Genomic DNA, 22,058 nt, shown 5'->3' on the forward strand with positions numbered 1-22,058 from the left:
AGAGAACTTATTTCCCGCTAGAGAGCGACTCCACTATCTATATCTTAAGTAAACAGTTGGTCGAATCACAATCTGTGCTACATTTCAATTTCTTATTATTCCAATTATCGATAGCGTGAGATTATCAAAGTGGAACTCAAGTGGCTGCAACGTTTGCTGTATGAATCGACCGACGTTCTCTATTTTTTTTTTGCATTCACTTTTTCACATAACTTACACTTTATTCTGTTAAATATGTTTTCATTTTACTTTTTTCTACCCACATTTATTCTAGTCAGAAATAATAAGAAAATGTTTTAATTTTTTTTTTTGGTTTTTGTTGTTTACTTTATTATTTATACTTTCATAATGCGTATGGTAATTTAACTTTTAGCTTTACTTTTATGTTTACGTTTTAAATTTACGTTTTGTTTTTGTTTGTTGGTTTTTCTTTTATCAAATTTGTTGTATATTTTTCGCCTCATTGCACTAAAAACTGTTGCCATTTCTTATATCAATCGATCATTCGCTGGCTCTTTCTAAGCCGTGCGATTTATGCCGTCTCGCTCTAATGCGAAACACACAAAATACAAGAATAAAAACACATCAAAATAATAATAAAAAAAAAAAATGTCGGGAAAAACATAAACAAAAGTGGCTTAAAAATGTTCTTGTTTGTTGTTATCGTGTTGCTTACAATTAGAAAAAAAAAGTCGCCGCTATTTGTTTGCGTCTTTTTGTAGTTGTTGTTGTTGTTGTTATTTTTCTTACACTTTTGTCCCTCTTGTTTATCAGGCAACTCTTGATGCAAAAATAGATACATATACACATATATGATGCATATATAGTATGTATATAAGTATATGTATATGGTTTTCTTTTATGTATATAAATATATATTACAAAGTATTTGTTTTTCTTTTTTAGTTAGTTGTTATTAAATATTATGATTACAAAAATTTCCTTTGTATGGGGGAGAAGGCATGAAACAGAAGACGGAAAAACTCGTCGAAAGCGGAGGAGTATACAGAAAGGCAGACCAAACCTTTATTTATAAAATAAGGTTCCATATCATAAATTTGTATAATTAAATTATTTAAAAAAAAAAAATAAGTAATATTAATTTAAAGTGCTGCGATCTCGTTTTGCTGTAGCAAACAAACAAAATAATACAATAGAAATGTTGTAGAAAAAAAGCTTGAAAAGAACAGCAGCAGCAGCTGCAACTGCTGTTTTTTGTTGTTGTTGTTGTTGTTGTTGCGCCAAATGTTTTAAAGTTGGTTAGTTGCAGTTAATTAGCAAATACATATGCATATGTATGTGGGTGTACTTGTGTGTGTTTTGTTTGTTGTTTAATTACTCCTTTTCATTTCAAGTAAATATATATAATTGAGTTGTTGCTCTGGTGGATTCTTTTGATGCTGTTGCTGTTGATGTTGCTGTTACTGCACTCGCTTCAATTGCTGTTGTTGTGATTGACGCTGTTCTGATCGACGCTGTCCATGTTGGGCACATAATCGAGCGCCATCATGCAGGCAAAGACGGTCATCACCATCTTGGGCTTCACCTCGGTAATATCCTCGGGCAGCGCATAGACGCGTGCGCCAATCTTGCGCGCCATCGATATGGCATACTTGGCATTGGCCAGATTATCCTGCAAGCACTCAAATTAAGTATACGTCACATAAGCACGAGCTGTATATGAATCTCACCTCCTGGGTGCCGCTGGTGCGGACCAACTCGTAGTTAATGCTACCCTCCTTGATGGCATCGATCAGATCGATAACAATCTTGCCATCGGCAATGGCCGGATCGTTAAAGTTGCGCAACTGCGACTGTTTGCCGGCATCGGCGAGACGTGTGTTCACCCACTGCACGATTTCCTTCTCGATGATCGGATTGCCGGTGTTGGCCAAACGCGACAGTATCGACAATGTGTATGCGCGCATCAGCTGCCAAATGAGAGCTGTGCAAAGAGAGAGTCACAATTAAACCAAAAAGTTCACTCGCAGTGTGAAGAGAGAGTAAAAACGTACCCAATGTGAGCGTGGCATTGCCGTCGTTCAGATCTTGTCCGGCGATGCCGACCAGCGAGAATTTAAGCTGCTTGCCCAGATCGACGGCATAATTGCAGTTCTCCAGCTTCTCCATGAACTTGCGCAGCGGCGTGAAACGTTTGTGCACACGGCTCCAGTTCACGATGCCCGGCTTGATCACATCGAACAGCTGGAAGATGACGAGGCCATCGGCCAAATCAGAGTACAGCCAATTGACATGGGGCGCCACGCCCATCGAGTTCATCCAGTTGCGATAAGCTGTAGAGTTGAGGAAAATTCCATAATTAACAAATAGAATTCTATTAAATATAAAGCATGTGCTTACTTTTCTCCTCGCGCGTCTCCTCAATGGATTCGAGTCCCTCGATCTGCTCGGGCTTATCGAGACCGGGATGATTGTTGAACAGATTGGCCACGAACGCCAAGTTCAGCTTGTAGACACCGTTCACCACATCCTGAGGCGTGAGGAAGCTGCGACAGTTGAGCTTGGCCGCCTGTTGCAACATAATCTCGGCACGCTGCTGCAGATCGGATTCACGCAATGCATCCAAATTGACATCAGCCTCGTTGCCGGCAATCTGCTTCAGCAAATGCGAATAGATCTCCGAATCGACAATGTCCGACTGGAAGTTGGTGCAACGACGCGAGATGCCCGCCCGCTCCAAATGATGATTGACCCAGCGCAACAGGATCGCCTCCGGTGACATTTTCATCAGATCCTCGAGACGTTCGTTGTCGAACAGCAGGCCAGCCAATCCGGGGCAGCTGTCCAGGGTAATGTGACTGAAGAGACCGATACGAATGATCTGCCAGAGCAGACCGAGCACCAGATGCGGTTTACCCTTGGCCAGATCGTGGGCATCGATGTTGACAATGTTGCAGCCGATGGCTTGCGATGAGACGAGCGCCAGCGTCAGATTCTCAAATTCGCGATAGACGGTGAGGTTCTTCTTGTTGATGGCGCGCTCATCGATGGTGTCGGGGCAGGAGTGATTGATGATCTTGCACAGCAAGATGCCGTCCTTGATCGACTGATATAGACGCTTGCCCTCCGCATCGATGGGCAACAAATGCTGCAGGTCCTTGTCGTGGCCCAGATTCGAGTTGATCCAATCGGAGAACGCCAGCTGCTCCTCGAGACGCACCGAGTGCGTGGTGCCCTCGGATGATATGCTCGACATGCCGCCCAACGTCTCCAGATTCTCCTTTTTCGATACGACAGTCTTGAATGTGCTCGCCACATCCTTGGACTTGAGATCCAGACACAGCGTCTCGAACTCCTCCAAATTGAGTTTGCCCTGATGTGCGGTACGCTGTTTGCTCTTGAACTCATCGATCATCTCGCGCACCTGATAGCCGGCCAGCTTGAAGCCCACCTGATTGAGGGCATCCTTCAGCTCGATCAGATCGATGAAGCCATCCTTGTTGGCATCCAACTGCAAATAGAGAGAATAGCTTCAGTTAGCAATATTATCATATTATTGATCAATTACAACTATATTGGTCAGTGAGTAAGACTCTGACTCATCCTCTTGGTCATTTCCCCATTGATGATGATGATGATGATGATGATGATGATGATGAGTCAGCAGCAATCAGTTTGGCATGCAAATCGACATCGACATCGAAATCAATTCAAATTTGCACATTCCCCCATTTCTTTTGATCAACAATAGCCTTGGGGCAATATGTTTTATTTGCAATATTGCTCCTCACCTGTTTTCATGCCACTTCCCCCTTTTCTTCATATCCCCGACTTCCCCAAACCCCCACCAATTGCCATCTGGCAGTTCTCGTCACTATCTACATTCGCACTTGCTCTTCATCAAGTCAGTTTTCTTTTTGCTTATCAGCTTCCACTCACACACACACACACATAGAGCACTGTCTGTTGATTAATTACGCCCGTCTCCCTGCTTCGCTGTCACCCCCCCTTTATGGCCAATTAGATGACTGGTAAACAGTTGGCCCAAGGTTCTTCCTGAAGCGCCTGCATATCATTTTGTAGCCCACAAAGAACTAATTGATTATCATCAGGCGTCGTCTGACGTAACCCGCCGACCCGGTTGTCACTGTGACAGCCTTTGCTCATAAATTACACACAATCGTTATCGTTATCGATATCGATTATGTACAGAGAGGGAATCGTGCGATCATCACCAATAAACAGAATTGTGTAATGCTCAAACATTTGCGGTCAATACGATTTAGTAATTTTCAAATGAAATACGATGACGGCATTCTTAAACATTACTATCGATAAGTGCCATTACTATCGATAGTACTTTACACTGAGTTAAAGTGTCGGCATTGTGGCAAGCATTTTATAGCGTAATTATTGTCAAAATGGCCAAGAGTCAGTTAAACAAAATGGAATAGAAATTAATACCTATGCATACCAAAGAGAAACTGTCAATAATTATTGCTAAAAATAGCAATAATGAAGAATGATCTATTATAGTATTTTGCACAAGACTATTATTTTCACAACGCTCGTCGTTGGGAATAGACCCTTCATAAGGCTACGGCAAATAAAACTTGATAATGGAATTCTAAAAATGCCTCAGCAGCAATCTAATAGGTTTTGGGTGCTTAAATAGTACTTAAGCAGGCATAGTAATATTTCTAGAGGGTTCCAAGCATACTTATGTATGTATGGAAGGAAAGAAGGGAGGGAACTTGGCTTTATGTTAAGACATTGTGTACATTTAAGTCAGGGCAAGCCCAAATTAGAAATACATGGTAACTTCGACTTTTCGACTTTAACTTCAGCAAATGAAAAGTTTGCCTTTCCACCCAAAAACGCAAACATTTCGCCAAAAAGCAAAGCAAAGGAAGGGCGGAACGTTTTTGCGTGTTTGTGGTTTTAGTGTGAAATTCACATCATGACCATATAGTAACCATATACATAAATATGTGCATACATCCATATATGGGTACTATATTCTATGGAATTTGCGTCGCTTGGTCGTTCGGTCGATAATCATGATGATGATGATGATGATGATGATGGTGACGATGGCGATGATGATGGTGTTGGTTGCGTTTGTCACGATAAGATAAAGTTTTGTGGCAAAAAGGCAACAAAATCGAAAATAGCAGCAGTTTACGTATATGGTAATGATTACGTGCCAAATTATACAGCGGAGGGCAAGAGAGTACTGCAGGTAAACAGCATAGAAGCGGGAGTTTTAGGGAATAGACAACAACAACATCAGAAAAAAACCCCAAAAATGTGTGATAAGTCCACCAACATATGACTGACAAATAACGGAAGTACCACTACAACAAATACAAAAATAAAAGCTCGACCATTATCGACAGAGTTCACTGTAACTGTGACTGTGTTGTTATCGATTAAAAACCATAAAGTGTGCCGACAATAGTCGAGACCATACCGGAGTAGGTAAAGCAAACACACAACTTTTGATTACGTGAATCGTTGTCGTGAGTAATAAAACTGAAATGCAAAGAAAAACCGAAACAAATTTGCACAATTGTGGCGCCATCTACATGTTATATTCTTTTTCTTTTTTGGGGAGGATACGTACATCGGGTATCAATTCCTCCAGATTCTGCTTGAACTCCTCGAGAGTCTGCTGCTGCTCAATATTCATAATATCAGCCATTTTCAATTTGTTTTCACTGATTTAGTAGATATAGTGTGTATAGTATATCGATTTGGACGGGAGGCGTCGGCACTTTTGTATATAGTAATACTCTAAGTATATTTTGCAATTTGCTTGTTTGTCTTATTGCTTGCTGAGCAAAAAATAAACAAAAAAAACGAAAACAAAAATTATGCTTAAATTAAGTAAATTGATTTAACACACAACACCGACACACACGCAAATGCAAACGCAAATTGAATGATTTCGAATCAAAAGGAGAAGGAGAACGCGGACACGCGATCGATTCGAGAATGTAATGAAACGAACTGAAATGAACTTCGCAAACTGAACCGAAGGGCGGCGACGACAGGCGAAACAAAAAGCACCGTTATGCACACGTTTGAGAGAGAGCGCGCGATTCTGATGAGAGCGAACTGCGAGAGAGAGCGTTTGCGTGGCGCGATGCACACAGTGAGAGCGAGCGAGCAAGAGCGAGAGAGAGCGCGCGACAAGGATTGTGTACCTGATGCGATGCGGGCGAATATCGGAATGAAGAATATGCAGCTGTGTTGGCGCCGCTGGAGGAGCTGTACTACTAATAGAGCGCCTGCCGCCGACCGCACTATTTATGCCTTTTCTTTTATCTGCAGAAAAACAAAAACCACTCGTGCTCCACACACTCACACACACACACACAATCACACTCCCACTCACGCTCTCTCTCTCTCTTTCTCCCTTGCATACAAATCGAAGGCGAGAGCGAAGTATTGATAAGGCAATTGCGGTTAACATTATGCGATTAGGTGGCGTAAGGGGCAGGAGAAGGGAAAGTGAGTTGAAAAAAACCATATTGAAGAAAGAGAGCCTGTTTTCTTGCTGCCCTGAATCATATTTTATTTATTGTTGTTACTATTTCCCTCCCCTCCCCTCTTACTCACTCCCTCTCTCTGCTCTTGGTTAGTCATTCATGTTTGTTGTAAGTCCGAAGATGGCTACTTGCTTAGTTAGTCATTCATGGATTGCACATTTTCATTATGGACATTTTACGATATCAATTTCCATTTGCATTCTTTTTTTAATATTTTCAATTATAAAACTAGAAAAGTCATATGAGCAGCGGACAGACGGCAATTGGCCTATGCAAGTGTATTGTATGTGGAGCTCTACTTTAGGGTATTTTGGTCAATCGTGCTGATAAGGCAAAAGGCAAGAGGCGTAAAGTAACCCAGAGGGCGCTCAACACCAATCATCATGGGTAGGCAATCAGTCAAGCGAGCAACCAATGCGATCGACACCTTGCTCCACATCAAATTCAAAGCGACAAAATGTCAGTCAGTGAGTGAGTGAGTGAGACTGTTTGCCAATATCGATTAAGAATATCAGATTACGTTCGATTAGCGTATAGAGTTTAAGGGTTGTCAAAGCGTTTGTAGTTTTTCTATTCTTAACTGATCATGCTTTAGTTTTCAAATTGATCGATTACAATCGAAATTATCAATTCCACGATCTGAATCTATATGATTAATCTTGATGATTCGTTTATTGATTAAACTTAAGTTAAATACATATATAATATTCCAATCTTACTATATTTAAGTATAGATATCTAAATATGTTATTATAAACTTTCGATTTTTGGCTTTTCTTTGAAAACGTGGCTACTCTTGAATTGTCAAGTGCCAAAAACCTTTTGGTAAATTGCTTACGCATCAACATTTTTTTATTAAAAATCATACAAACTTACGTAAGTAAAGTTATGGGAGAGCGAGAGAATAAATAAGAATCAGAGAGTGATAAAGACAGAGAGCGAGGGAGAGAGAGAGAGAGAGAGAGAGAGCAATCATAGAAGACAGTTGAGAGGGAGAGAGGAAACATGACATTTAAACGTAATTGGTTTTTTAATAGCCATTGTATCAGCTAGGGAATTATGTGCCAATTGCCTTTTGCCAAATGATGTCTTGTTAAACATAAATTTAATACTATTTGGCTAAAGCACAAAAAAAAAGTGGAAAAGATAAGGAAATACCTTGATAAGAGACCGAAATTACACAAAACACACACATAACCTAATCGATGGCAGTTATAATTTAGTAGTTTCTTTGACATATTCATGGGTTTGCTTTGAGGGACGTCGCATCGCCACAACATGTGTCCACTTCAGTCCATTCGGCGGGGCTTAGTCATCGTTGATCGACAATCGACAATCGCCAATCGGATCGGACAAAGAGTATGCATTGTTCAAGGCAAGCTCTATATATACACATACATACATATGTATATCGTATTATGATTTCTTTCAGCTGTGCAAATGCAACGACGATTATATTTAAGTTTACTTTTTTTTTCGATAAGCTGGTCAATGCAACTTGTGTTGTTATGTGTTCATGCATTGTCGTGAGATTGCGTTGCATCATTATTGTTCGCCAGATTATTTCCAGCTGACAGCAGAGTTGCCTCATACCTACGAGTATATATCATATATCATTACAATCTGAATATTTATGCAGCTTTTAATTCCAAGTCACACGCTTGTTACATTTTAAGCTCTTAAGTTATCGATTACATTTCGATAGACTTAGTCTTTCAACACTGCTTTAAGCGGCTGCTGTTGCTGCTTTGAAGACGGGGACGGAACTTTCCGCAAATATTACCGTAAATACTATTGGTGCTAGGCCAAAATATTTATCTCTGTCATTTGAAGTTGAGAGTTAACCTTCTCCCAAAAACCAAAAAAAAAAGCGTGAATCAACTACGTCTTTCAAATAGATCTTATATGATCACGCCTAATGATTCATTTGAATGGATCGAACAATTTCAAATGTAGTTTTAATGAGTCACTCGCGGCACATATTTATTTATACCGCATCAAGTTCAAGTTCGGCTCGTGGCCTTTCCACTTGGCATTGCCAAAGAATCGCAGTAGTAGCCGTAGTTTCTTTCCCTCTCGGTGGAACCAAAAAAAACAGGTAAGTTTAAGAGCAGCAAAGGTAAAAAAAAAAGGTCAGAAAACAAACGGCAACATACACAAGCCGTAATTATGATTATGACAAGCCAAGCAGCAGGTCCGCGAAAGTTTTGTTAATGAACTTCGTTGTCATTGTCATTCCACGTCAATTTACGGCAAATGAAGTTCATTAGCAAACCCGAAAAAGCTGCTAAACGGTGTTTACTTTGTTTGTTTGTCCCTTTGTTGACTTCATTCTACACTTTTTTTTTTAGATCACCAGCCCCCTGACCGGATTTGCCTATATTATATACTATTCGGTATAACTACGAGTTGGAATTTCCACATTCACTGACGCCTGAGTGGAGAATAGATCGAGAAAGTTTTTACAAATAAATATAGTAATCATAAGAAATGTGTATTCAGCAAGGATCTTTTGGAATTATTCTTAAACAGGACGCCAAATCGTGATCAAATGTGAGCGATAGACAAATTGAAGTTACTGACGTCTTTGTGACACGACTTGACACAAGCAACAAATTGTGAGCGAAGGGCGAGAAAACGCTTTAAGCCACACACAATCACAATCCCAATAAAAACAAGTAAGAAAGTTACAGTCGAGTGTGCTCGACTGTGAGATATCCGCTACCTATTTTTAAAAAAGGGAAAATATTGCGGTATCATTTTCAAAATATACCGAAAATGCTAAAAATATACCAAATGGTATGTTTGGTATATCGATTCAAAATATACCATAGACGACACAACTCTAGCTCTAAAGTTACGCTTGTTATTCGATTTTTTTAATTTGCAGGGGCGGAAGTGGGCGTGGCTAAAATTTGAAACAAACTTGATCTGCGTGCAAACATAACAAATGCTGTCGAAAATTATAGCTCTATCTCTTATAGTCTCCGAGATCTAGGTGTTCATACGGACGGACGGACGGACGGACAGACAGACAGACACACAGACGGACAGACGGACATGGCTATATCGTCTCGGCTGTTGACGCTGATCAAGAATATATATACTTTATAGGGTCGAAGATGCCTCCTTCTACCTGTTACATACATTTCCTGCCGGCACAAAGTTATAATACCCTTCTACCCTATGGGTAGCGGGTATAATAACAATAACAGAAACAGAAACTAAAGAAAAAAGACAGAGACAGAAACAGAAACCGTAATGACAACAATGTGCCCTCAGTTTCAGCAAACAAAATACAAACATATGCAGGTACAAGTTAAGGTAAGTTAAGTATTATATCTATGTGTTATGGTTTGTTATGCTGTTATTGTTATTCTTGTTTTTGTTGTTATGATTTTGTTTCGCTTTCGTTGAACCGGTTTTTCTCAATTTCTTTGTTGTTGTTGTTGCTGTTGTTGTTATTGTGGTGGCCTGGAACCAGTTCACTAGTCAAATTCCAATTGCTCATGCCAAGCACGAACGAACGAACGAACCTTTGTTAAGCCCGCAAACTAACTGAAAGTGGAGCATTGCTATTTTGTTGGTGACTATTTCAATGTTTGCCTAAAAGTAAAAAACTGTTTGTGCAGTTTGTCGAGCTCTAAGCTGTAGCTGGAGCTGGAGCTGAGACCCGACCTCGACAACAAAGGCGGCGCGGCATTACATCAACGCAACATTAGAGCAGTTGACGTTGATTGAATTGGCGAGTAGTGAGTCAACAACATTCGAAACATGTTAATCAGAAACACCAAGCACAGCAACAACAATCATACATAGATCTATAGATGGAATACCGAAGTACTTCTTTGACGACGCTTTGACGACGTTACCTGAATCGATCGTAAATATAGTCGTAGAGGAAATCAATTGAACACAAAATTCATAATGAGAGTCAGTCAGAAAGGCAACCCATTGATTATGTAGATGCCACCAATGTATTTACAGTTGTCTTCAGTCGAACACAAAAGAAGCGAGCGCGGGGGGAAGTGGAAAGATGGTGGATGGGGCATAAATGGGTTGATAGACAAATCAGTTGACACCCGACATATGAGCAACAAGTCAATTTGCATGCCGTGTTCATTCACAATTGAAATTGAGAAACCGCGAAAAAAACGAAAACAAGAAACAGAAAACAAAACCGACTAATTGAAACTATGAATTGAAACATACATATATATCATGCATTCTATCTAAATAGGTCAATTAATGAATGAAAAATAGCCTATAATCAAAAGACGACTGAATTAGAATGCAAAGCACATTTATTACTCATTATTTGATTTGCATAATCTTCAACTAAATGATGAACCATCTCAGGTATCTGTTGTATTTGATCTTATTGCGCCTCCACTATTAAAATAATTGAAAGGCAACACAAGGAAATCATTTAAATTAATTTAGCATTCAACTTTTATGGGATTCTCTGAAATATAATTTCGGCATCTTATTAAAAATCTGGGTAAATTACTAGATAGCAACGAATAAGAAATAAGCTTAGATCTTTTATCGATTTAATTGCATTTTCCTTAAATTGGATTTGAAGTAAATTATGCAAGAGTAATAAATTATACTATAAACTCAAAATTGTTTGTTAAGATCTGTTGCATCTGTTTCGAACTTGACATTTTTGTCACCTGCAGTGTACGTTGTACAAGTAGGTACAATATGTTGTCATCTTCAGCAGTTGTCGGCGACGTTGTTATTGTTATTGCTGTTGTTGTTGTTTTTGTTGTTATCGTGCAGTCAATTGAAATTTGTAACACGTACAACAAATTTGACTTTGCGCATTGTCTCTGTGCTCTTCGAGTGCCGAGTCGAGTGTAATAAATTTTTATGTAGAAATTGGCAATGCGACCAACAACATTTGTGTGTACAAGTAGTTGTTAACTTAAGTGAATTGTATAATCAGCAACAGAGTGACACATATCCGTCCGCCGCATAGACAAAAGCAAGCGAATGTCCGTTTAAAATGCTCAACCACTTTGCCCCCATTCCACGAATGTGAAAAGGGCGTGGCAGACAACACACACCGCACAGACTGATTGCAATATGATGATAATGATGATGATGATGATGATATCGGAAACATAATACGTACTGTACGTATGTACATACATATGTATATACAAATGTATATTAGTCATAAGGATAAATAATATGTACACAACTTTAGCAGTTGCTTTTCCCGATGAGTCAGCGCTTTTGGGAACTACGACAACTACAACTACAACTACAACTACGAAATAAGTCAGACAGCGAGTCGGACAAGAACACACCTTAAAGGCGTGTATTAATTAACATAGCTGACAAATTAACTGTTAGTCTCCCAGGCACCAGTGCTGCCACACTGGCAAATATTGATAATGAGGCAGTAAATCGTTCAGTGTCACTGTTTGCATGTCTCCCTCCCTCCCTTCTCTTGCCTCTTAGACAAGTCTATGCAGCTAAGTGAAAACCTGCAAAACATACTTACATACATATGTACATGTATATGTGTATGTGTGTGTTATCGCCCGCCTGCCATAAAAGTAACTGGTAATCCAGAGTTCAAGAAACTCGGCACGCAAACCAAATGAATCGCATCGGATCGAAGAAAGCGTCGAAAAAAACAAAAACTTTTTGCATAAGGACAAATGACAAGTGGCAACGCTAAAAGCTGACAGTTGCATGCGACGCGACGCATTGAACGCATTAAAAATCACTTTCGCCTGCAAATACAGCGGCACCGTGGTGCGAAAGCAGTACAAAAATGCAACATATTTTCGATGTGAACATTTTATATGCGTTTTTATCACGTATCACGTAAATATTTGCAAAACAATTTGCACTCCACACTGTACGTGTATGTTTGTGTGTGTGAGTGCATATCATCAGTTATTTTTTGCTTGCCATCGCATTCCATGCAGACTGATGTCATATTGTGCTATCTCTATCTCTCTCTCTTACACAATGCATTCACCACTGTGCACGACTTTTGAGTGACACTGTAAAATACTTCAACATATGCATTAAATATAAACGTCCATGAGGCTTATGTCTCTAAATGCAAAGCAATGTTTAAGTGCATTCATAAGTAGCCCTCCCCCTGCCCCACCTCCTTGGCAACCCCACGAAAACAACGCACTTAAAGTGCACTTGATAAAAGCCAAGCGCAGCTACAATAACAACAACAAACGGTGCTGCTGCTGCTCTTGTTGTTGTTTTAGTATGTGAATGGGCACAAGAAAACGAAGAGGAAGAAGAGCAGCAACAACAACAAAAACAAAAAGCAGACCTAATAAACGCAGCCCAATGAATTATGTGGCTGCCATCCGCCGCTTCGCTCATAAGACATGCAAGCTGATAAACATTAAAAAGATGTATGCATACATACACACAACACACATACGAATATCTCGTATATGTATGTATATGTATTTCACTCAAAATGCAAGGCTTTGCGGCAATTAACACTCAGCAACTCCCACGCCGAAGAAATACAAAACCACAAGAAAAGACAAACAACAGCAGCAGCAGCAGCAGCAGCGCAGCTTTATGGCAGTATGGCAACGCCGCTGCCCGTCTGTGTCTGATTGACATAAACAAAAGCAAAATAAGCAAATGCGGAACAGCAAAGCCAAAAGCTTTACTCTCCTCCTCCCACTCGCTCTCGCTCCTGGCTTGCTGCATTAGTCATCTTAGCAGCAGCATCATCATCATAGTCGCCAAGGCATGCTTACTGATTAATATAAATCACAAATAAAAAAGCCAACAATAACAAAATCCACTTTCAAGTGTCAATCAGTGTACGCGGGAGTGAGGGAGTGACAAGCATGGGCAGCAAGTATAATTTAGCAACGCCTCGTTTCGCACCCGCAACAAAAACAACCCGACAACGACGCCTACGCTGCGCTCTCATTGTCACTGTTAAAGTAGTATGTGTGAGTGTGTCTCTGTTATCCTTTTCATCGTTTCGTTTGTCACGCATTTTCATCAGCAAGCGCTTTTGTTGAGAGTCGCGCGCGCGCATTGTGTTTTGATTAACGCTTTGCGCGTGCTCTGTTACTGCGCTGCTCTGCCGCTATGGCTTCTGTTAACGACTCAAAATTGCATTGAATGAGTGGGCGGTTTGAGTGAGAGGAGACGGGTTGAAGACACAGTCAAAGCAATTACAGTTACACGCAAATGCTGCCACCTGAAAACTATTAAATGTGTGAAGCGACTGAATGACTGACTGACTCTCTCTCCCCCACTCTGTCTCATTCTTGCTCGCTTGCGCTGTATGGTGGGTAAAGAAATTGAACACAAAACGTTGAACGAAAATTACTGCTGCCCCTTTGAACTGGGCAGCGACATCGCAACGTCGACTTTTAGCTTTGGCTTGTGGGCTGCTGCTGAGTCGTAGTTTTTCACGCTCTCCATCTTCTTATTGTGCCAGTAAGTGTATATGTATGAGTGTGTCTTTATTTTAAGCAGAAACTGGTTTTTGTTTGCCTGTTATTCGCCTTCTTTGCCTTGTTTCTCTCTCTCAACGTTCCGTTGTGTTGTCATACTATGAAAATACACTTCTCCCCACACACACACACACACATACACAACATTCTCCACTCGTATATGTATATACGTGTGTATATTATTCAAATATTATTTTCGCGAAATTCATATGAAATTCCAAGTAAAGTGAAAGAAGCATGCGTTGTTGCTAGTTTATTTTGATTAGTCATGTATGCGTGTCTGCTTGTATGTGTGTGCGTATGTGTGTCTGCATGTGTATGTGTGTGGGGTATTGGGAAGGCAGACATTGAACTTGTGCGTCGACAGCGACGCAACTGAGGCAAAGCGCATGCGCTGCTGTGTCGCTGTGATTTTGCACATTTGCGTTGCTGCTGCGTTGTCGTGCGTCGACTGCATATGCACACCAAGACAGTTTGGCGTGGCCACCACCCAAGGGAACTCGTTTTCCCCCATGCACTGCGCTCCCCCACACACACATATATAATGCTCTCTGTGTGTTTGTAGGTATCTGTATACATTGATATGTATGCATGCTGTGGCTGGCTGGCTGGCGCATTACCGTTAGCTGCTGTTGATGTCGCTCTCTTCTTCATGGGGGGTTGTTGAAGGCCATTGTCGACGTCGCTGCTAACGTCGACGCCCACATGCACCGGTTTTGACAACGAAGTCGACGACGCAAAAATGCGGCTCAAAATGACTCATGCAATTGCTATATATGTAAATATAAGTATATTTTCTAATTATATACATTTTCCCTCCCTTTCTCATCCCTTTTGCCGGCAGCAAATGCAATATTGATTAAGCTAACATTCAATTAACATCCATGGTAATTTCCGTTAAACGGTATTTTTTTGTTACTCACCTCTGTAAATTTCTCTTTTATCTCGGCCTTTTCATCAATGGATAAAGTTTTTGTAAATTTGTTTAGTGTTGCCATTTTGTTTATCTTCGTTATGCTTTTATTGTTGTTGCTGTTGTTGTTGTTAAAGAAGAGGAAGACGAAGCTGCCGTTGTTGCTGTTGCCGATTCTATGTGTTCTTCGACTTAATTGTTATATTGGCTAGTATTTAAATAAATTATAAAAGTTAATTTCACTCGATGTCGCCGTTTGTTTTATTCTTTTATATTTTGCCGCTCTCTTATTGTTTTTGTTGTGCGAAAAACTGCGCTGCCTCTGTTGCTGCTACTGCTGCGGCGTTGCGTCGCTGCTTTGATGCTGTTCTTGTTGTTGTATAGGTGGTGGGTCTGTTTGCTGTTGGGTGAGATGACCGTCTTTCAAAAAGGGGGCAGGGGGATGCGACGACAAACGGTGACACTTTCTTTTAGGTGGCGTTGGCGTCGCTAGCGGCGTCTTTTACTTATGGCTGCTGTTATTGTTGTTAATTCTTTTACACGCTACTGCGCTGGATAATTGCTATTTTGCTATTTCTATTTCTTATATTTTTTATGGTATTTGTTATTGCCGCTTGCGTTTCTCCTCTTTCTCGCTCTCTCACTTTTCTTTCTTTTTTGGCACACGAAGCACGACTTTTATTTGCACTTAACAAAATATGAACCCACAAAATCTGGTCTCACTCACTTTTGCCCTCCCACTCGTATTTACACGTTTGCGGTAAGCTTGGCTTAGTCGCTTTTGTTGTGGTTGCTATTGTTACTTTTTGGCGTTGGCGGTGTTTGCCGGCTTCGTAGTGTTCGCCGTAGACTTTGTTATTTGTTAATCAATAACAACAATAAGTCGACAAGTTTGTTAGCGCTTTACCAGGGCATACGAACAACCACGCGCAAGAAAGTCTGAATTAAAACTGATACAGCTCGCAACCAGCGTGACCCCAAAATGTATTTCAAATATATACTATATAACGCCCAATAATATACCAAAATATACCACATTTATCATACAATCCACAAATGCCTCCAAAGAGGTGCGGCTTTTCGAACAGCTTTTTGATTTTTTATATGTTGAAAAATATTAAGATTAACTAGAATAATTTATGGATTAGCGATAACACTTATTAAATGATTTGCGCAGTTCTTTTGAACAGCTAATAGACAGATGCTAATTAACAGAGCAAAATTACATGCATTTTAAATTTAACAGGCGTTGTTAACATAACATCTCAATGCTGTAAGAAAAAGATAGCTAATTATCAGTTGGTACATAAAGTTTTAAAATGCTTACTGATTTAAAATGTAGAAAATAAACATTTTAGTTATTTGGTTGATAACTTTTTATTAATGGGTCAAACTGTGATACAAATGAAAAGTAAACGTTATCAAGAGTTGGCGCAATTAATGTTTAATATCTTGCTGTTAACGCAATTTGAGATACATGAAGTTGGCTGCGGAGACAAGCCAGTGTTAGTCAGAGTTGTTGCACACAAAACAAAACAATTGGTGGCAACCCAATTTGCTGGCGCAAATAAAAATATTGTGGCGTATCTGTTTATTTTTGTGTGTGTTTATGTTATAATAAAATGCACATTAAGCAGGTGAGTACATGTTGCTGCTGATGATAATCCCAGTTCGCGCTAAACAAAATCAATTTGCAGATTATTATACAAGGCTTTAAAAGTTACAAGGACCAGACGGTGGTGGAGCCATTCGATAAGCGTCACAACGTCGTCGTTGGACGCAATGGTTCAGGCAAAAGTAATTTCTTCTATGGTATGTACATTTGAATTGTTGTGCAGTTGTTGCAGTTCATTAATTGAATGTTTATGAACAGCTATACAATTTGTGCTAAGCGATGAGTTTACGCATCTGCGTCCAGAGCAGCGTCAAGCGCTGCTCCACGAGGGAACTGGAGCTCGCGTCATTTCGGCGTATGTGGAGATCATCTTTGACAATTCGGACAATCGTGTGCCAGTAAGTTTCATTCATTATTCAGTCATTTAGTTCAATTAATTTGCCTTTGTCATTTTGCCGCGCTCAGATTGACAAGGAAGAGATTTACTTGCGACGCGTCATTGGCGCCAAGAAGGATCAGTATTTTCTAAACAAGAAGGTCGTGCCACGCAATGAGGTGGTCAATCTGCTTGAATCGGCCGGCTTTTCCAGCTCCAATCCCTATTACATTGTCAAGCAGGGCAAAATCAATCAAATGGCCACAGCAGCCGATTCATATCGCCTCAAATTGTTGCGCGAGGTCGCCGGAACGCGTGTCTATGATGAACGCAAAGAGGAATCGTTGAATTTGCTGCGCGAAACCGACGGAAAGCTGGAGAAGATCAGTGAGTATTTGAAAACAATCGAGGATCGACTGCAAACGCTCGAGGAGGAAAAGGAAGAGCTTAAAGAGTATCAAAAGTGGGATAAAACACGACGTACCCTTGAATACATACGCTACGAAACGGAACTAAAGGATACACGACGAGCACTCGAGGAGTTGCTGCTGCAACGCAAATCGTCGTCGGACAAGAAGAAGAACTACAACATTGAGATACAGAAGGCACAAGAGAAGATCAAGGAGGTGCAAAAGAACCTGAAAGAGGCCAAGAAGAAGGTGCAGAGCACCAAGGAGGAACGCTCAGTGCTGATGACCGAACAGCAACAATTGCTGCGCGAAAAGACCAAACTGGATTTAACCATTGTCGATCTGAACGATGAGGTGCAAGGCGATAACAAGTCCAAGGAACGCGCCGATCAGGAGCTCAAGAATCTCAAGGTGACAATTGCGGAGCGCGAAAACGAGCTGGACGATGTAAAGCCCAAATACGAGTCGATGAAGCGCAAGGAGGAAGATTGCTCGCGTGAACTGCAGCTGAAGGAGCAGAAGCGCAAAGAGCTCTATGCAAAACAAGGACGCGGCTCTCAGTTCTCGTCACGCGAAGATCGCGACAAATGGATACACAATGAGCTGAAGTCGATTAGCAAGCAGACAAAGGACAAGATCAATCACCATGCCAAACTCGTTGAGGATTTGAAGAAGGATGCCACAAGCGAAAAGGATTTGGGCACCAAAATCGAAGAGCATTCCTCCGAATTGGAACAGTTGCGTCTGCAAATCGATGAGCACAACAAAAAGTACTATGAGCTAAAGAAGACCAAGGATCAGCATCAATCCATGCGCAACGAATTGTGGCGCAAAGAGACACAAATGACACAGCAGCTGCAAACCCAAAAGGAGGAGCTCTCCCGGGCAGATCAAGCGTTGCGGAGCATGGCAGGCAAACCGATCTTAAACGGCTGCGATTCGGTGCGCAAAGTGCTCGATAGTTTTGTGGAACGTGGCGGTCAATCGGCGGCAATAGCGAGAGCATATTATGGCCCGGTGATTGAGAACTTTAGCTGCGACAAAACCATTTACACAGCGGTCGAGGTGACGGCAGCGAATCGTCTATTTCATCACATTGTGGAATCGGAGTATGAAGGCACACAAATTCTGAAGGAGATGAACAAACTAAAGCTGCCGGGTGAGGTGACATTCATGCCCCTGAATCGTCTGCAGGTTAAGATACACGATTATCCCGACGATCCCGATTCGATACCCATGATATCGAAACTCAAGTACGACGAACAGCATGACAAGGCGTTGCGCTACATCTTTGGTAAGACGCTCATCTGTCGTAATCTCGAGCGTGCCACCGAGCTGGCCAAGAGCACTGGACTCGATTGTGTGACGCTGGAAGGTGATCAGGTGTCGTCGAAGGGTTCGCTCACCGGTGGCTACTTCAATACGTCTCGCTCGCGCCTGGAGATGCAAAAGAAACGCACCGAGTACACGCAGCAGATCAGTGAATTCGAGAAGAAACTGAGCAAACTGCGCAATGAGCTCAAATCCACGGAGAACAACATCAATTCCATTGTGTCGGAAATGCAGAAAACCGAAACGAAACAGGGCAAATCGAAAGATGTCTTCGAGAAGGTGCAGGGCGAAATACGTCTGATGAAAGAGGAACTGGTGCGCATAGAAAAATATCGGGCGCCCAAGGAGCGTTCCCTGGCCCAGTGCAAGGCATCGCTGGAGGCGATGACCAGCACCAAATCGAGCCTTGAAGCTGAGCTCAAGCAGGAGCTGATGTCAACACTGTCGGTGCAGGATCAACGTGAAATCGATCAGCTCAACGATGATATACGACGGCTGAATCAGGAGAACAAGGAGGCGTTCACACAGCGCATGCAGCTGGAGGTGCGCAAGAATAAGCTGGACAATCTGCTGATTAACAATCTGTTTCGGCGACGCGACGAGCTCATTCAGGCACTGCAAGAGATTAGCGTGGAGGATCGCAAGCGTAAGCTCAACAATTGTAAAACCGAACTGGTGTCCACCGAGAAACGCATTAAGAAGGTGAATGCAGATCTCGAGGAGATTGAGAAGCGTGTCAACGAGGCGGTGCAGCTACAGAAGGAACTGCAAGCGGAGTTGGAGACGCATGTGCGCAAGGAGAAGGAGGCCGAGGAGAACATTAACAAGGACAGTAAACAGTTGGAGAAATGGACGACCAAAGAGAATATGCTCAATCAAAAGATCGATGAGTGCACCGAGAAGATTGCCAGCTTGGGTGCGTTGCCCCAGGTGGATGCCGCGTACAGTCGCATCTCGCTGAAGAACATCTTCAAGGAACTGGAGAAGGCCAATCAGCATCTGAAGAAGTACAATCATGTGAACAAAAAGGCGCTCGATCAATTCCTTAGCTTCTCTGAGCAAAAGGAGAAACTTTATCGTCGCAAAGAGGAGCTCGATATTGGCGATCAAAAGATCCATATGCTCATCCAATCTCTCGAAATGCAAAAGGTCGAAGCCATACAATTTACGTTCCGTCAGGTGGCGCAAAATTTCACGAAGGTCTTTAAGAAACTAGTGCCCCAAGGCGCTGGCTATTTGATACTTAAGACCAAGGATAACGAGGGCGAGGAAATGGAAAAGGAGGTGGCCAATTCAGATGCCTTCACGGGCATTGGGATACGCGTCTCATTCACGGGAGTCGATGCCGAGATGCGTGAAATGAATCAATTGTCGGGTGGTCAAAAGTCACTGGTTGCCCTCGCCCTCATCTTTTCCATACAGAAATGCGATCCAGCGCCATTCTATTTGTTCGATGAAATCGATCAGGTAACGTAACACTTTACACTTTATCTAATCATTAGCGAATTTATTAACCAATTGTACTTTCTTCTGGGATAGGCGCTCGATGCGATGCATCGTAAGGCGGTGGCCGATATGATCCATGAGCTGAGCGACACTGCACAGTTTATTACGACCACATTCAGGCCAGAGCTGCTGGAGAATGCGCACAAGTTTTATGGTGTGCGCTTTAGGAATAAGGTCAGCCACATTGATTGTGTGACGCGCGAGCAGGCCAAGGACTTTGTCGAGGACGACAACACACACGCCTAGATCGCACGCACATGCACACACACACATATACATACACACGCATATATATATATATATCTCCCTTGTGCTTGTCCTCTTCCTCGTCCTCCCTCACATTCAAGCATTTCTTATTGAATAGAAATTAATTGTTTATTTTATTTGTTTTTTTTTTTGCCTTTATTTTTTCCTTAAACACAACACAAATGAACATTTATTTAATACAACAAGAACAACAACAACAAATTAAACCCTTAATTAAGTCGATAAGTCCTGTATTGTAATTGTCCAGCTGCTGTTGCGAAGGCAGCTTTAATGTTTGTCTAATGTCAACGAAAGGAAGCGAAGCCAAAGCGCAGCTGCTTCCAATGTACCATTCAATAAATGACACAGAGAAATCTAAAATACAAATCGGATCTTCATATTCTGCAATCTGTCTCGCACTTTAAACAGATTTATCCTGATTAAATTTGATTGAAAATATGAACATAATGAAATTGAAACTCTTCGAATGTTGCATATAAAAACGTTCAATTTTATTGAGTAAAAAACATCGCGTGGGATTAACAAGTATATATTCGTAGTATATAATATAGAAAAAGGGATCAACTCTTAATTAATGTCGTATATAGATATATAAATATGTCTCAGTGTTGCTTGTGCTAAATGCAGCATCAATCCATCATTCCATTCCATTCATCATTCAATCAACCATATTGTTTAACAATATATGTGTATGTATGTTTTTGGTTCGTCCTCTTCATCATCCTAATCATCTTCCGGCCGTATTCTCTATCAACTCTTGACTGGCATTGATCGCAAAGATGAGGGAGAAACACATGCCCACGGTGTCCACCTCCAGGGTGCTGATGTTGAAACGCAACGACAGCCGCCAGAGTACAAAGTGATTGAGCAGCACAAGAAGCGCCAATCCCAATGACCACCAGTGCTCATCCAACATGGCAATGCGCCACAGACAATAGATGTTCCACAGCACGCACACAGTGTGATTGAGACGCAACAGTTTCCCCAGCAGTTGCCCCAATGATGACTTCTCGCTTAGACAACGCCGGATGCCGGATAGGAGCAATACGCCGCCGTACAGTGTGAGCACAATGTGACGCCACTTGGCGATGCCGGCAAAGAATTCCAATTCACCGCTGATGCTCTGCATTTGGCCGATGATAAGAGTGATGAAAATGGCCGGTGAGTAGCGTAGGGATTGCTCGCAAATGCGTCGCTGCACCTGGCCGGGATTGGGATGCGTGTAGCGTAGAATGCAGAGCACGCTGTGCGCAAAAAACAAACCATAACCGGCGAGCGCATGCCGCTCAATGCTGTAGTGTTTGAGGGCCCATCCCGAGATCACGGCTAATATGAAGTTCAGCAGGCCCAGCGAGAGTTTCGAGGACACTGTGCCGGCGGCATTTGAAGCCATTAAGGTGGACAGGTGGTCGGTCGGTGGATCAAAACAAACCACTAAAGTTAAAATTTGCCTTTGGTTGTTCTTGTTTTTGTTGCTGTATTGTTGTTGGTGTTGTTATTATTATTCTGGCAAGCAGGGCTGCCACACACAACAATCGTGCGTTATCGATAACATGCGGAGTGTTGGACAACCAATTTTAAATGAAATGCCGTTGAATGACATTTCAAGAATGCCATTTCGGAAATGAAAACATTTATAAGCGTAAATT

At 41.6% G+C, this 22,058-nt stretch overlaps 3 protein-coding genes across 5 annotated transcripts; 1 reads left to right on the plus strand and 2 right to left on the minus strand.

The window, feature by feature from the left end:
- Positions 1–369: 369 nt before the first annotated feature.
- On the minus strand, positions 370–15,847 carry LOC133849410 (plastin-3). Of its 3 annotated transcripts, XM_062285466.1 has the most exons (6): positions 6,171–6,277; positions 5,588–5,798; positions 2,362–3,472; positions 2,016–2,294; positions 1,692–1,945; positions 370–1,633 (listed from the first exon to the last, which is right to left on the minus strand). In XM_062285466.1, exons 2-6 carry the CDS (start codon positions 5,663–5,665, stop codon positions 1,436–1,438), a joined length of 1,920 nt encoding a protein of 639 aa, XP_062141450.1. In that variant the 5' UTR covers positions 5,666–5,798; positions 6,171–6,277; the 3' UTR covers positions 370–1,435. The 3 variants fall into 3 exon arrangements, with proteins under 3 accessions (XP_062141450.1, XP_062141451.1, XP_062141452.1); XM_062285467.1 differs by lacking the exons at positions 5,588–5,798; positions 6,171–6,277 and adding an exon at positions 14,914–15,847; XM_062285468.1 differs by lacking the exon at positions 5,588–5,798 and having other exon boundaries at positions 6,171–6,234.
- A 552-nt stretch (positions 15,848–16,399) lies between these two features.
- On the plus strand, positions 16,400–20,775 carry LOC133849409 (structural maintenance of chromosomes protein 3). Its single transcript, XM_062285465.1, has 5 exons — positions 16,400–16,540; positions 16,601–16,715; positions 16,777–16,916; positions 16,984–20,103; positions 20,176–20,775. Exons 1-5 carry the CDS (start codon positions 16,526–16,528, stop codon positions 20,386–20,388), a joined length of 3,603 nt encoding a protein of 1,200 aa, XP_062141449.1. The 5' UTR covers positions 16,400–16,525; the 3' UTR covers positions 20,389–20,775.
- Positions 20,776–20,877: 102 nt separating this feature from the next.
- Positions 20,878–21,971, minus strand: LOC133848555 (uncharacterized). The gene has a single exon (XM_062284177.1). It carries the CDS (start codon positions 21,800–21,802, stop codon positions 21,137–21,139), a length of 666 nt encoding a protein of 221 aa, XP_062140161.1. The 5' UTR covers positions 21,803–21,971; the 3' UTR covers positions 20,878–21,136.
- Between the last annotated feature and the right edge of the window lie 87 nt (positions 21,972–22,058).

The sequence above is a fragment of the Drosophila sulfurigaster genome, chromosome X, assembly GCF_023558435.1.
Source record: "Drosophila sulfurigaster albostrigata strain 15112-1811.04 chromosome X, ASM2355843v2, whole genome shotgun sequence".
In the NCBI taxonomy this organism is placed as follows: Eukaryota; Metazoa; Arthropoda; class Insecta; order Diptera; family Drosophilidae; genus Drosophila; species Drosophila sulfurigaster.